Source organism: Harpia harpyja, chromosome 15, assembly GCF_026419915.1.
Source record: "Harpia harpyja isolate bHarHar1 chromosome 15, bHarHar1 primary haplotype, whole genome shotgun sequence".
In the NCBI taxonomy this organism is placed as follows: domain Eukaryota; kingdom Metazoa; phylum Chordata; class Aves; order Accipitriformes; family Accipitridae; genus Harpia; species Harpia harpyja.
The window spans coordinates 19,996,186-20,012,607 of record NC_068954.1 but is presented as its reverse complement, the minus strand read 5'-3'; the positions used below and the strand labels follow the sequence as shown (position 1 = coordinate 20,012,607).

The 16,422-nt window shown below is 42.9% G+C and overlaps 1 protein-coding gene across 3 annotated transcripts in view; it reads left to right on the top strand.

The window, feature by feature from the left end:
• COLEC11 (collectin subfamily member 11) overlaps positions 1 to 16,422 on the top strand; it is a 48,528-nt gene that overhangs the window by 14,062 nt on the left and 18,044 nt on the right. For all 3 annotated transcript variants that reach the window (XM_052809629.1, XM_052809628.1, XM_052809630.1), the window contains exons 2-3: positions 8,244 to 8,399; positions 14,131 to 14,202. In XM_052809629.1, coding sequence (XP_052665589.1) covers positions 8,270 to 8,399; positions 14,131 to 14,202 — 202 coding nt within the window. In that variant the 5' untranslated portion in view covers positions 8,244 to 8,269. The remainder of the gene's footprint in view (positions 1 to 8,243; positions 8,400 to 14,130; positions 14,203 to 16,422) is intronic.

Sequence of the window (16,422 nt, the reverse complement as noted above, 5' to 3'; positions counted from 1 at the left end):
GACCCATAGAAACCTGGGTTTTTTTCCCCTGTGTTTTGCTTCTACAACCATTTCTATGTACCATCCATATATTTTCTCTTAATCTGGGGAGCTGCTTTGGTAGGTTCCCCTTCCTTTTATCTTCTTTCCCTTATCTGCACTTGGAAAGGTGTTTCAGGACTCTAAGAATGAAAGGGCATTGAATAGTACTATTGCTATCAAGTTCACCTTTCACTTGTCAGTGAAGATATGTGGCTGTATTTCCTGTGAGGCTTGCTTTTTGCTCTGATGCTCTTAATTTTTCTCTTACGTTGAGGCTTGGCCGTTTTACTGGAGGTACTCTTGGTCTTTGTGTCACCAATATAACTTATATTCCTCCTTTTCCGAGGCTCCTGGGAGCTGATATGAAAGGTTCAGCATAGGATCACATGTAGAGTGTTATTTGGTCAGCCTTAGAATAAAAATAACCTTTTGTTGAAATTGCATTGACGTTGCCTCTGTTGAAATGCAAGGTTTTGATCACGCATGCTTATGTACCGTGGTGTTTTGTTATATTGAGGATATCATTCCGAGAAGTATGTCCTTGTCATTTGAGGATAACACTCTTGGATCATTTCCATGACTCTTGGTGGCTTGCATGCTATTGCAAAATACCTCATGTTGTTGTATCTTCTATGGTCTGTATCTTTTGCTGGATATTATTTTCCATTGCAGCCTGGTATTTTGCCATATCTTTCCTCCTTTTAAAATGTTCCCACTCTAATTATGTGCTGGGTTTTTTCTCTGGTGAATTTAGTCCCTTTAATTCTTTCATTTATGCCTCTTTCTGTTTTCTGTATGCTGCTGGCATGTGAGGGCACGGTTTTGTAACACACTGAAGGCCATCTCAGCTGCTGCCAAGGGCATTTCTTTCCCTGGCTGGCAACATTTTTCACAGGAATGATGGCCATTTTGTCCTCACCAGGAACCAAGGAACTAAATCAACTGAAAAATAACATTACAAAAAGAAGAATAGCTTTCTGCTGGCGTAGCAGTCTGTGCTAGCTCATGATGGGATCGGCTGGCGGTTGGTGACGGTACAGAGAAGGGGACGGTAACGTGTGACTGCAGCGGGGGAGCCGGGCTGCTGTTAGCCCTCCCACAGATTGGCTTAGCTAATTAGTGATGGTGGGACTCCCCCTCACCTAACTTTGCATACCTACAAGGCCGAGCTAGTCATACTGGGCAATGAATAGGTACCTCCAGAGTCAATTATCTGTCCTGTTTTAGGATGAAATGAATCCCCATGCCAAGATGCCTTTCTCTGACTTGATTACACAGGGAGCTTGGGGTCATTTTCTGTGATCACCTAAACCAGAATGGTGAAATCCTACCCAAGGGTCTGCTTGTAACTTCTGCTAGCTTGAGATCTGGATCTAAGCAAAGTTGTCCTGATAGCTGGCATCAGGAGATGCCTATTTGTGCTCTGTCTTGTGGTTCACTTTTTGAGGTGTCATACTTGGAGCATTGGGAAGGACTGGGCAGCAGTCAAGTGGCTTCCCTTTATTCTTAGAACCTCCTTTAAATGTAGCTAATGTGTGAGAAAATGGGGGCAAAAGCTGTTTCTGCTCTGTGGTGTTTGCTCTCCTCTTCAGTGAGGAGTAGGATGCTGGGGCAACTGAAAGCAAACCTTTCTGCCATCCACTTCCACTCTGGGATGGTGCCATCTCTCCCTCTGTCCTTTTTCTGCCACTCTCCCCTGGTCAGGCCTCCGGTTTTTCACTTTTGCTTTGTGTTTCTCCTGCTGGTAGTCTACATCCTATATCTCTTCTCCTGTCTTTACTCTTCCTCTAGCCTCATAAACTGCTTTGCTTAGATTTTGCCTTCTGTCTGGGCATTCCTGACCTGTCCACGTGTTTATGCACCAGTCAATTGTGGGACATAAAAACAGAAAGCAGGGAAGGGAAGAACATTCGTTTTGCCCCTTTTTAGTCTAGTGTCCTACCACTAGACTTGAGCTGGCTTCTTCATGAGGCTTCTTACCTGCTTGCCTTCCATCCTTTAATGTGGCGTGCCTGAGTGTAGTCTAATATCACCTACTGCGTCCATCCAGTGGGAACAATTAGTCCCCTGGGGAACTGGAGCTGTGAGTTTAAATCCTTTTAAGGATGCTCCATAGCTGGTACTTCTTACCTTCTGGATCAGTACTTGAATGGCATTTCTGTTGTGCAAAGGCATGTGCCACTGCTGACACGTCTGGGGCGATTGGATGGGGCCTTGACAGACCTTTCTGCCTCTTCTCTGCACCTCCAAGCATGTAGCTGCGGGACTGGGACCACCCTCCCCAGGTTAAGTTTGCCGTTTAAGCTTGTCCAGTGCCCTCAAGACAGCAACTGCCAGGGTCACCTGGAAAACTTCTAAGTGCCTGGAGGGTGAGAACATGTTGGAAAGCATAAGTTAGTTGAATGGGCACTAAGCGCTTAAATACGGCACAAATATCCCAACTTCTGCAGCCAGTCCTAAGCCTCTGTGGGATGTGGAGGGCTGAAAAGTGATGCCTTAAAGCTTCAGAAATAAGATGACAAATGCATATGTAAATAACATATTTAGTCAAGTAAAGAAATGTACCCGGCAGCATTTTCCACTTCATTCACTGATTCTTGGTGAATCCTTGGTGGTTTAGTTCCTACAGATAGGTGTGTGGGGATAGCATCAGGTTCTCATGTGGATGCTTTATAGGAATGGGGCTGAACTGAGATAATGTACAGACAGGCTTTAGAAGAACTGATGCCTGTATTTGAAGTCTGTATTTTATTTTGGGGTGGTTAAGAATACTGAAAATTTGATCTGACTTACATCAAGGATGGCACCCAAAATCACAAACTATTTCTGTAAATTACAGCTGCAAATAAGGCTACAGCAGAGATCTTGTCATCTAACAGGGACTTTGATTAAAACATTGTGGGAGGAATTTTCTTTAGCATTTCTAGTGATCTCTGACAGATACACAGACAAAGATAAAATTCTACTTGTGTGTTACTCTCTACCATCTAAAAAACCATACAGAGCTATTGTGAGAGATTTGGCATTCAGGGCAAGAAATCACATGGGTCCCATCTCCCTCTAGTTACAGGTTTTGAAAATGTACTTACCACCTTCTGGCACTATTTTCATCTCACCCTTGCTGAAGCTCTGATTTTATATTTTCAGCACAGATGACAGTAAGTTAATTCTGACAGACTCATTGACTTCAGCAGAACTACATCAGGAAGAAATTTTTTCTCAATTTTTAAAAACATTCTTCTTGATGAAAAGTGAGGCTACTATTCCTACATATGACAAGGGCACCTACGTTGTATAGTCAGAACTAATAGTCCCTTACACCTCACAAACATCGGCTGAGGAAATAGCTATATTGAGCCAGAATTAAGTGTACTTTGGGGAGTAACCAATGACTTCCTATCAGTTAGGCTTTGAGGTAATGTAAGCTTCCCATCAGCTTAGACTCACTCTTTTGTCCTCTGCAGCAAACCTCGCTGTTCTTCAGCATCATCAGGACCTGAAATGTGTTATGTCTCTGCTTTATGCTACTCCATGCTCCATAGATTTCACAGAGGCTTCATAGTCACGGCAGTTACGGTCCTCATTTTTGCAATTCTTTGGTATTAGCATTTAGGGATTTTTTTTTTTAATCTTTCAAGCCCATTGCATTAACCTTTAAATCAACATATACTATTTAACTTCAGAGCATTGCAGTGTTATGAAAATGATCACCCATTGTTTAAGCAGCTTTATCATTGATTCTGATTTTTATAATCCGGCTAAATGGTGAACTCTTGATTACTCAAGGTAATGCATGAGGGAGCTGGGAGGACAAATGAGAAAATGCTTAGATGAAGTAAAAGCATAGCTACACAAAACATCCGTAGGTTAGGATGATCAGCAAGGCTGTAATGGAGAAAGAAGAGGTCAGCGACACGGGTTTCATCTCCAGCGTGGAAGACAGCTTCTCCAGGGAATGATCCTCGGGCCAAGGGGTGAAAAGCAGCTTGCCTGCACAGTGCTGGAGGCTTGTCCCTTCTGCCTCTCCCTGCTTCCCTCAGAAACATACCTGTGATCTGCGCTGGGCCCTGGTGTTACCCTTCTAGCCCTGGGACTTCATAACTTTTTTGGTTTTGGCTTTTATCTGTTCAAAATGTTTGAAATAGTGTGAGGTCTGTGTCACAGCCTGACAGCCTGGCATTTCATTGCCGTGATTTTATGGGCATGTGTCGCATCCGTTAGGATGCGGCTAGGGCCTGTTGGGGCGTTTGAGGATACGCAGGCTGCCAGATAGTTCTGGGAGGTGTCGGGATGTGGATGATGAGGACTTGAAAAGTCTGGGGAGTGAAAACTGTTGAAAGCTGTTGATGTGTCTGTAGTGCTGACTCAAACCTGCCTGGGAAAAGCACCCACCAACTGTGGCCATGGCTCTGCAAATTTGTGTGCCTGTCTGTACCAGGAATGCACTCAATTCTGAATATAGATAATTTGGCTCATATCCCTGAGAATGAAGTATAGTTTTAAAAATAATAATAAAAAAATCATAATAAGAGTGAAAGCAACTTAGTAATAGTGAAATAAAAACAGCTCAAAGAAGAGTCCTGTAGGATTATACAGAGGATTACAGCCACTCTGTAGCTGTTGGCTGGCTGAGCATTAATGCCAGCAAGCATCATTTTCCTTCTGCATTTCTCAGCCATTTGGATTCAACTAGTCACATCATCTGTGTTGTTGCTTCTAGGTCCAAAATAACAGCGTGCAATAAGCCACCAGCCCTTGCAGAGCAGCTGCTGGCAGATACAGGGTCTTCATGCAAGAGGCGTTTGCTGGCCGAAGTGATCTCCAAGCTTTCCATCCACAGCTGGGGGGGAGCAGGGGACCTCAAGGAGTGCTGGGTGCCAGCTGGCCTGGCCGGTCCTGCAGCAGTTTTGAGCGAGCCTGTGGTGCCTTGGGGATCCTCCGATGACCTCTCAAGGATTTGTCACTTGAAGCCTGGCTTAATAAACCTCTTCTCTCTTGGCAAATGAGGCAGATTCCCTAAAGCTGACAGGTCTCAAAAGTTGTTTTGAAATTATTGTGCTGTTTGCATTGGTATGTTTCCATTACTAATAGGAATAGAGGCATTTTGCTAATTTTTTTTTTTTAAAGGAAAGGCCATGTAAATGCTGCTTTTTCCTTGTCCTCACATTTTTTTTCACAGCTTTCAGCTTATGCTGATTTAATGGCCACCATTGTAAGTGCTGCAAATTTGACTCCTGACCCCTCCATAGACAGTGAGAAAATACTTATACTTTTGCAAGTACTTAACTTCTCTAGGCTTCTCTCTGGCATTGGTTTTACCAATGCTGAGGAGACTCCAAATACCAGGGCTAAGATAGTGTTTGAAAAAAACAGGCTGGTGCCTCTTTCTGAGGACCAATTTCAGTGGGATTTAGTTTTCTAAATGCCTTTATGAATCTGAGTCTGAAAGGGCTTGAAGGTAGGTCAGAAAGGCAAGGAATTTTCCAGGATTTTAAAATGAAAGGTACTGCTGTAGCACATATCTGGAGATCAAATGCTTATTTCAATCATATAACGCAACTTTAGCTGCAGAAGAGAAGGTTCCTTTTTGAAGCAGAAAAGGTGGAGAAAGTGATATCCAAAGTGCTTTTGGTTTGATTTCTACTACTACTGTGTCCCTTTATGGCAGCTGCAGACTCTATAAAGTATTTAATTTGCAACCTCTTCAGAGATTTCCTCTGTTAGTGGCTCTTCTGAGACCAAGGTAATTTCCCGAGTATTCATACAGGTCCACGTGTTGTGACCTGACTGACACTAGGAAGCTCCATTTTCTAGACAGTCCATTTTCTCTGCAAGTTGAACAATCACGAGGTAGGATGAGGTGTATCCCCTGCGTCTCTGAGGCTTGTAAGCCCTGCAGCAGCAGCAGCAGGCAGTGGGGAATGTGATGAAGCTTTGTTGGAGGTTTTGTTTTTCCCAGAAAATCCTTCATGTCTGGCTGCTGAGCAGAGCCACCAAGCAGCCCTGACAGTTCTTGTCTCATCTCTGAGCTGTGTAGGAGTTTGCAAAGGCAGATTAATATTTAACGTACCTGGAAGCTTTGATCTTTCAGTTGTAGTCTGGATACATCTAAAACCTCATAAAATGCAACCAGAGGAGGTGATGCTGCCTTTTTATTCACTAATGCAGAGACTGGAGCACCCTCCTAATTTCAATTCCTTCTTCTGTCTCAGGCCATTTAATTCCCCTCTCCAACTCATCTGTCGAGAATCCTTATCACCAGCCTGCTGGGTGCTCATGCTGAAACTGCCTAATTTCCAGGCTTTCAGCTGTACATCTGAACCACTTGGCTTGAAAGCCTCTTTGTCTTATCTTCTTCTGGATTCCGAAGTGCCCCTGCTACAAAGAAGAGGTGGGATGCCCTGCCTAGGCTGTCCTGCAGGCTGGTGGCTGGGTGCTCTCCTGGGCTGTGGGGTGGGAGCTGCAGGCGAAGGCAGGCAGGGCTCAAGTGCCCTGTTTGCTCAGCCCACAGAGCACCCATGTGGCTGTCATCCAGGATGGTCCCACTCCCTGTCCCTCAAAGGTGGCCACTGCTGAAGATTAAATGCCTACATTCAGGTGTCTGGAAGAGACTTCCAGGCATGAGTCTCTGCCATGTCCTCCAGGCTGGCTGAGGCAACAACAACTCGCTGCTTTCCCACATAGAGATTGTTGGTCCCTAACTTGGCATTGCGAAGCCTGTTCTTGCCATGGACCCTCTCACTTTCCGCTCTACAAGCACTGACTATTCAAGTGCCAAGACTGGCCCTAAAAGCCTTTGAAGGGAAGATCTGGAGAAACACCCTTCTCTGCAACCTTTCCTCTTGGCTAGTTTTTGTTGCTCCCTCTTTTGCTTGCTGACTGTTGTGAATCAAGAACTTGGCAAAAAGAGGCAGCACCGTCCACTGTGGATACTGTGAGGTCCTCTAGGCCACAAAGTACACCAAGATGCAGTGCCTTGTACCCTGGGGTTAGGAATCTCCTTTTGGGGAGGTGTGGCCAAATTCAAGGGCTGTCTGCTGCCTTCTTGCTCCATCCCTTAAGTTTTGGTATCTGTTCTACCAGCTCATTCTCACCCTGAAGCTCCTTATTATCCTGTCTCTGCTAAAGGGCAGTTATGCCATCAGGCCCTCCCCCAGATAACAGATCCACCCTCCTAGACCCCCAGCATGTTGAGATACACAGACCCATGTACTGGCCCCACACCTGTGCCTAATCCTACTTGGCCTATTTTTGAAGAGAATCAGGGAGTGGAGAGTAAGATAGCCCAGTCTTCTTGCTCTAGATGTGAAATGCACATGTCTGTATTGTGGCTATAAAAGATGATATACAGGTACTTTCTCTTGAAACCCTGATATGACTTTCAGCTCGTGTGTGTAGTACAGAACCTTGGTGAAAGAAGGACTGGAAAAACATATCAGAAGTACATAAATAACACTTTTGTCAAAGTGTCAGACCCCCTAAATATCGGCTTTTGATGGTCCTTTCACACAAACTCAATTTCTGTACTGTTGTTTTCTGAGAGACCTCTTCACAGCCTAATACCAGGCAAGCCATTTCACTTGTAGGCTTAAACAAGGGTATGTTTCAGAGGTGAATCTTTTCAGGATTTATTGAAGACTCTGATGTAACTTCATTGCACGATATAGTGGAATACTATCTGCCTTCCACCCTCAATGAGTTACATGAGGGCTATTGTATCAGACAAATTGCTGGGCACAATTTCAGTGCTCAGGTGGATGTGAAGTGAAATTTTAGGTTGGTCTTATTGTCTACTGAATTGCCTCTTTAGAGCAGTATGCACTCTTTTTAAGTGGCAACTTAGTACTAACGTCTTTCAGTGCAAGCCCATGTACTGTATTTTCTCCTTTGACCTGTCCAGATCCCTGCCTCCAATGAGAAATTGTGAACACAGAATTGCTTATTATTAGCATTGCTTAATCTCCTACTTCTTCACTAAATTTCTTCTGAGCTTTATCTTACCCTGTCTAACACTAAAACAAGCTGCTGAATGCGCTGCTGCATGTTTCATGTATGTCTGTGGAACATACAACCTGCTTGGAGGACCTGCACACCTTCTTCTCATGCTGTGTGGGTTATGGCATGCAAAAATATATTGTATTTGTAGTAGGATGCTGCATATGTTCAGAAACTGTTGAAAGTCTTTGGAATTCTTATAACTGTTTATTCATTCTTTTGTTTAGGAGTCAGTGACCTGTAAGTGCTCATTATGAAGAGAGATCTGGTTTTCTTGGTGACTCTAATTAGCCTTGCCTTCCTGTCACTGCTAAGGTCTGGATATCCTCAACATATTGCAGAGGAGTCCTGCTCTGTTCAAATTCTTGTTCCAGGCCTCAAAGGTAATGTGGAAGCCTACTGCATCATTCAAATACTAATCCTTTCTTTCTAACAGGCTCATTTGCACCACTGACAGTTTCTAACAGAGACCTTTGGCACCTTTGTCCTCTTATTTGTCCCATTTGTAGCCTCCTTAAAAATGACGTTTTAAGGTCCATAAGAGGAACTTAAGTCTGTTAAAATAAACATGGTTTAGAGAATGCATGCCAAAGTTTCCCAGACTTGCTCCTGATCAGTAGGGCTTGTTACTCCGATACACTGCCTGGTTGCTTTCTCTGTGTTTATACTTGGGAGTGGTACACATACCCAAAGACTGTAAAACCAGGCCCTGCTTTATACCTGGAGAGGTTTTCATTGCCATTTTGCAATGTAATGGGAAGTATTTTGTATTTTCTAGTCTTATGTTTGTGTTCCCTTGATTTTTTAAATGCTTAAGTGCCTTTTAGAAGAAATAAAAAGTTAGTTAGGTTTTTAGCATTTCTATAGTTTCTGTGGACAAAAGCAACATTTTTACAAAATATGACCCCAAACTATTGCCCAAAAAAGGTGGCGTAATAAATTATTGATCTTTTTGTAGCAAAAAAATGTACCTTAGATAGGAAATCAACAACTGGGAAGAATTAGCATTTTAAAGCAACAGCATCTATTATGGTGTGAAATCCCAGCCCTGTTTAGTCAGTAACAATAATCTCCATTATGGAGGCTATGGTATTTCTACTGGAGTGTAACACCTGTGAGAATGGGGAAATACTTGTTAACTAAGGACAAAAAACCCTATGAAAACTACCAGTTTATCATTAACAACAACAACAAAAAACGCATTTTTTAAGAACTGCACAACTAACCTTCCAGGTTTTTATGCATTTTGGTATCACAAAACTCACTTAACAATATTGATGCCACTAATGTTATCTAGTACAAACTTGGGCTTTACCCAGTTGCCTGAGGACCATAGTATGGACTGCAGGCGCTGTCTGTGCTGCTTAATTGATTGGTGAGTGCAAGGCTCAGTTCTGTCCTGCAGTTGTTCATAGAGTTAAATTGCAAGCACAGCCTGGCCACAGGTTTGGCTGTGGTGTAAGCTGCCCTCTCCAGACATTGCCCAGTTTGGATGTGGCTGCCCTGTGCTTGGAAGCAAGAGAATTGGGCTGTAGGGATGTGGGTTGTGCTTTGCCAATTGGCTGCAGGGCCAAAAAACTCTCCTGGTGGGTTTTTTTTTTGTTATTATAGATGCAGCTTTGGATGCCTGAACTGAACCAAAATCTATATTTTTTTATTTTACTTCAGTAAGTGGCCTCTGAAGTCTTAATAATATTTATACCTTCTGCAGATGTTCTAGTTAGAAAGAACAACAGTATATCCAGGTCTTCTGAGGTTTGATTAAGTCTTGAGTAAAGTTATTTCATTTGTTTGATATATTTGCTGTGAAATCGGCATAAGATAGTGCTGTTGGTGTGATTCACAGAGAAGAACAACCTACGTAAATATATGTTGTCTAAAGTTACATGGTAGATCGGTCAAAGGGTCAGACTCCACAGCACTGGGGACTGAAGCTTTGAAATGATTTTTCATTTCAAAGAAGTTGACAGGCTTTGACAAGTTTTGCAACTTCTTTGCCTTAGTTTAATTATGTAATCAGTCAAAATTAACATCTGTGATTACCATTTTTATGTGAGGACCATTATTATTATTATATGCAGCAGCGTTTTTTAAAACATATAAACAGTGTGGGACCCTGGCCCTTTGTCAGAAGGCAATACTGAGCCAGGAAACAACAGAGAAGCCTGAAAACCATCATGTGTTAATGATTTCACTCCACTTCATGAGATGTAAGCCTTGCAAAAGTGAGGGAGATTGATGTACAAATTCAGTGAAGCACAAAATGGCCTGATACAGCCCTAGTTAATGTGAAATCCCTAAAAAGCAATCAATGCTCCAGCTACGCTGTCAGGGGGACTGCTCAGAGAATTGGTAATGAGATACTGCTGTCCCCCACTGGCACAACTCCAACCCATTTCGGTGGCCGAGGCTCCCTTTAAACTGAACATACACGTGGCCACGTGCCCAAATTTCGGCTCCCACACAGTTGGATTGGCTCACTGCGGCTTTTAGATCTGCCTCATCTCCTCCTCTGCTGGGCTGCTGGCAACATCTCCAATGATGGAGGAGCAGAGCCGCACACTGTTACTGTGCACGAGCCTGTCGGGATTTGGGAAAAATAGGTACAGGGAAGAAGGGGAAGAAATGAGGGAGACCATGGGATGTGTGAAAGGGAAAAAATAGGAGGAGAGGGTTAAGCCTAAGAGGTGGTGCAGAAAGTGGAGGCCAAATGGGGTGGTGAAGGAGAAAAGCACCAGGGAAAAGTACCCAAGGGTGTGGGACCCTAGTGGAGAAATGTTAGCAGAACAGGAAGAGATAAAGGGAAAAGAGAAAAGAAGGGCACAAAGAATGAGACTGAGTGGAGAGACTGGAAACTAAAAAAAAAAAAAAAAAGAAAAAGAAAAAAAAAAAACCAAGAAAATGACAGAAAGCCAATTAGGACCCCACAAAATAAAAGGGGGAATCGGAAGCAGGATGAGATGAGAATGAAGGTGGAAATGAAAGATGAAGAAAGCTAGTAAAGATACCAAGAATAGAAAAAAGCACAAATGAGTTTAAGGTCAGCTGCATAGGTCTTAGGGACTGATTTTCTTTTTTTTCTTTTTATAACCTCAACAGTATAAAAGAGTAAGATGAAATGTGGAAGGGAAAAATACAGTGGCTCTGAGAATCCAGACAGCAGACTGATCCCTGTTTTAGAAAGATGACAATATTAATAATGGGAAAAGTGTGTTGTGTGTGAAGAAGGGATAGATGATGAAGCCTCACTATATTGCTCACTCGTATTTTGCCTAAAGTTTGGTCCCTTTTGATAGGCACATGAGATTGAAGTGACTACTGTTGTGGAGAAAAAAATAACATGGAACAATCCTTCAAAGCTTAAATTCTGTTTGCCACCTTGTTTTGTCTCCCTTCCAGAACCTAAAGCAGGAATTGTCTTAATAGTCTCAATGGCATATGATCCATACAAAAGTTAATGCTATGTAAATAAAATAAAACCAATTTTTTTACGCCCACGCTTGATGTGTCTACTCATGCAGGGAGTACAAGTAATGGAAGAACGTTATCACCAGCCAAGGAATGACTGATAGCTCACGTAGTTAATATTTGGTGTGCTATTTTCATTATGGTAGATGGTACAGCTCAGGGTAGGCAGGATGCAAACATAGAGACAAATTCTGTCCCAAAGAATTCACAAAAGGAGGCAAATCGACAGCAATGGTAAGATATATCATCTGAATTATGAAAGATCTCTCTCAGTGATGATGGGAGAAGCAGCCTGTAGCAGCGTCAGGGTTGTGCCCGATACCTGTGATCCTGCTGTACCTCAGTTCGGTACCAGGGCTAAATTTCTTTTGGGGGTGTGGAGCATCACAATGCTGCGGAGCACTGCTTGCTCCAGCCGTGTGGGCAACAGCTGCACTGTGCTGAGGAAGAAGGTACTCTTCCATGCAGTAAGGCTGGAGCAAAGAGCCATCCGGGAAGGGATGGAGAGGAGACGGAGCAGGAGGTGTGACTGCAAAGGGACTGTGGCTGGCGGAGGAGGCCACGCCAGAGCAACTGGGTAGGGACCACAGTGCACTGATCCCAACCTCCTGCTCTGAAGTGTCTGGGTGTAACGTGCAGCACAGGGGCTGGAGACCAGAAGGGGGGGTGCAGAGGTGTCTTTCTCTAAGTTAATTTGTTTGGTTTTTTCCTAATTCAGGAATCAAAAGTTAAAAGTTAGTGTTAATTGGTGATAAATTAAATTGATTGAAATTCCTTGACAGAAAACTGTTTTCTTGCCCATGACACCTGCACAGTCTTTGCTTCCTCAGCTTGCACAGTGCTCAGGGTTCATACAGCAAAAGTAGGGACTTAAATACAGCAAAGCTGAACTGGACCACTGATCAGTCCCTCTTGGCCAAGGTCTTGCTGCTTAAAACAGCTGATAACAAAAAATGCAGAGTGGTCTGTAGCTGGGCCTGTAATGGGGTAATCTCCTCCCAGGGAATGTTTCTCAAACACCCCCACTAAGGAATGCAGTGTCATCTTATTATAGGAATAAATGCAGGCAAGTGTAATGGCCTGAAGCAAGAGTGATCTATTTTACTGATCCCTAATGCACAGCTTTCACTCTGAAGAACGTGTAAAGCAATAGGCTGTAATAGCCTGCTCTCAGCCTCCAGAGAGCAGGGAAAAGTCATTGTCAGGATTTATCTTTGGGAAGCAAAGAACTCATAACCAGCCCTGAGGGGCGAAAGGCAATCATACAAAGCCTATTGGTTACCTGATAATAAAAATGTGACGTTCGCAAATGTGCCAAATAATAGCCTGTTTCATACTAACAATATTATTCACTGGGAATTATGTGAAGTTTGTCCTCATTAAGGTCAGAGAATGGCCTATTTTTGCATGTCTGAAGGCAGGGAAGGTGGTCTGGAGTCTGCTGGCAGCCTGAAGAAGGAAAATATAACAGATGGAGGGGCGAGTTCAGCTCACAGCCACCTATGTCTACAATAAGGAGAGAGAGCTGGTGGCTGCATATTTGAAACATGCCATGTTGTGGCTTGTTTTTACATGTAATCTCTATGGTCTCTCTCTGAACCACAGCTGCCAGCTATGCAAGAGAGCAGAGCTTGAGGAGTACATGGTAACTCTTGACTTTCCTGCTATGGCGTTCTCTTCAGCTTCCTGGAGAGCAGCTAATGCTCACTCTCCTCTGTAGAAATACAGCGCTGGGGCATCAGGTGTGCTGTGCTAGCTCTGGCTTTTAGATCCTGGCGTTTTCTGTGGAAGCCATAGAACTTTCTTCTCCTTCGTATAAATCTTTTTTTGTAAAGGTGGCTATGTAAATCATTCTTTAAACTTCTATTTGTTTAAGAGATTTTAATTTTATGTCAATGGCAAGCTACAAGAATAGTACAGTAGTAGGGGGGAAACAAGCTAAGCATCCCTAAATTTCCAATGAAAGGCACAAGGGAGGCAAACGTTTACAGAAACTGATGTTTAAATATGCTGAATATAATAATGTGCCATGAGCCGTGTGCAAGTAAGTACAATGCACAGTGGTTCATACCACAGAGATTAAAAGGCACAGTATATAAATGAGAATATGGATTAGGAGGTACTCTTTCATGCTTAAAAATGATCCTCTAAATGACGGATGTAGCAATGCTTTCCTATCAGCCTCCGTAAATTGCATAAACTTTTTTCTTTTTTTTTTTTTAATTTGAGATTATAGTTTAAGCCATTTTCACTTGAGACTTAAGCATGTCCTTAGCAGATACTCAGGAAGTGTTTAGTGAACACAGGCCCAGAAGTTTATGTGCTAAATTGGGGCCTAATTCTGAAGCTTCTACTTAAGTGAATTGTGCTGTTGGGCTTTTTGGAGGTTGATGATATGAGTAACATCCACAAAACTAGACCTATTGTATGAGACTTCAGTAATATGTGTCTATGCCACTGCAGGAAACTCTATTCTCCACACATCAAGTAAAGCTGTTAAGTCAGATTGCATCTGCTTTTATTTTTTCCTCTCTTGTTACAGTAGGTTTTTATTTTCATTGGGGAGAATGGCACTCTTGTCACTGCCACCAACAGAAAATAGTCCTGGTTTAATATGATTCTTCTTGTTTCTTTTTGTATCAACAGGAGAGGCTGGAGAAAAGGGGGAGAAAGGTGCTCCAGGTCGTCCAGGCAGAGTTGGGCCTCCAGGAGAGAAAGGTAACTTTGTTAAAGAAGACGTTTTGAAAGTCATTCCTCACCAAATGCTGCCTTTTCTTGTGAGGCGATGATGATGGGGCTCCTCTCTCCTTTTGCTGGGTGACTAAATCATCCTTGGGCATTTTCCTGTACCTTTGTTGTGTTTTAACCCCAGCCGGCAACTAAGGCCCACCCAGCCACTCGCTCACTCCCCGCTGGTGGGATGGGGGAGAATCGGAAGGGTAAAAGTGAGAAAACTTGTGGTTTGAGACAAAGAAAGTTTAATAGGTAAAGCAAAAGCCATACACACAAGTGAAGCAAAACCAGGAATTCATTCACCACTTCCCATGGGCAGGCAGGTGTTCAGCCATCTCCAGGAAAGCAGGGCTCCATCCCACGTAACAGTGGCTTGGGAAGACAAACGCCATCATTCCGAATGTCCCCCCCTTCCTTCTTCTCCCCCCGGCTTTATATGCTGAGCATGACGTCCTATGGTGTGGAATATCCCTTGGGTCAGTCGGGGTCAGCTGTCCCGGCTGCGTCCCCTCCCAACTCCTTGTGCCCCCCCGGCCTCCTCGCTGGTGGGGTGGGGTGAGAAGCAGAAAAGGCCTTGGCTCTGTGTGAGCACTGCTCAGCAGTAACGAAAACATCCCTGTGTTATCAACACTGTTTTGGTCACAAATCGAAAATATAACACCCTACCAGCTACTATGAAGAAAATTAACTCTATCCTAGCCAAAACCAGTACAACTGTGTGCACTCATTGGTAGACTGACTATTGCTTTCTGGTAAAAAAGATTCATTTTGAAAAAAGAAATTTCCTGCTTTTTAAAAAGGTCTCTGTGAAGAAAGGCATCATAATGTCGTCTTCATAATTTGCCTTCTGCAAATGAAAACCTCACATTAGATCAGAGGGAAAAATCATAAGGCTCAGTTTTCTTGTTTCCTTTTGTTTGTAAACGTGAACACTCACAATACTTTAATTAAAACCATGAAGGCAATAAGCCATAATAGGCAGAAATGGTAATGAATGATTCCACATTTTTTGGATCACAGTTCAGTAATATTTATCAAAAGATGATGGCAGCGCTGTTTGCATTGTAGTTCAAAAATATTTGGAGCTCTTGAGAGGAATGGTGCTCAATAGTATTCAGTTATACAGCTGAGAGAAACGTGACATTTCTGTCTTGCAGGAAATTCTGTCTTCACATTTGTTTTTCTCCTGAAGCAAGGAGGAAATTTGACCTTCATAAGTTTTCCAGGAGATGCACATTCTGAAAAATTCACATTTGGAGTAGTCAAAACCTTTTATTTCAATATTGAAATTAAACATGTGACACTCGTGTCATCAGAATGATGGAGTGAGTTAGTTTTTACTGAACTGAATTTACAAGCTTACTTTCAAAGCAATCACAGTGGTAATTTATACTTCCTTATGATGTTGCGTGATCTGTTACGTAGTTCTTTTGGGCAATTACAGGAGTCTGATACCTGCAGTTTTCCCTGGGACCAAAATCCATAGCTAGAGCTCTTCCCCCTACAATGCATTGAAAAATTTATAACTCCCATGAGGGGTGTGTGTGTTCAGTCAGTGTATTTCCCGTACGGAGATGTACCTTTCAAGGACGACTCTTATAAAAAAATACTGGAGACTAAAATTTCAACTCTTGCAAGGTAATGCAGCATGAAGAGAAGTTAAAGTACCACAGAATAATTTAGGTTAAAAGGTCATAAAGAGCTCATCTAGTCCAATCTCCTGCTTAAAACATGGCAGACTTCAACTTTAGATGAAGTTGCTTAGGGTCTTGTCCTGTAGACTTTTGAAAATCTCCGAGGATGGAGATTCCACATCCTTTTTTATCTGTCTGTTCATCAGTGTCATCATGAAAGGCCTTTTCCTTAGGGCCAACTGAAGTTTTTCTTGTTGTAACTTGCGATTGTTGCCTCTTGTCCTTTTGCTGTGTGTCTCTGAGAAGAGAAGGCTGCATCTTCTCTACAAACCACTTGTAGGTAGTGGACAACTGCAATTAGGTCCCCCCTTATGTTTCTCTACTCTAAGCTAAATAAAACCATCTTCCTCAGCTGGACTCCAGTTTGCTTCTCTTGTATGAGGGCCCAAAAATTCCTGTGTCCTTTTAGGCAAAGGAGTTTTTTAGCTAGCCATTGGTCAGCCTTCATCAATGCATCGCAGGTGAGGAACTTAGCATCTCGCTGAACTCATGATATTCCTGTCAATACATT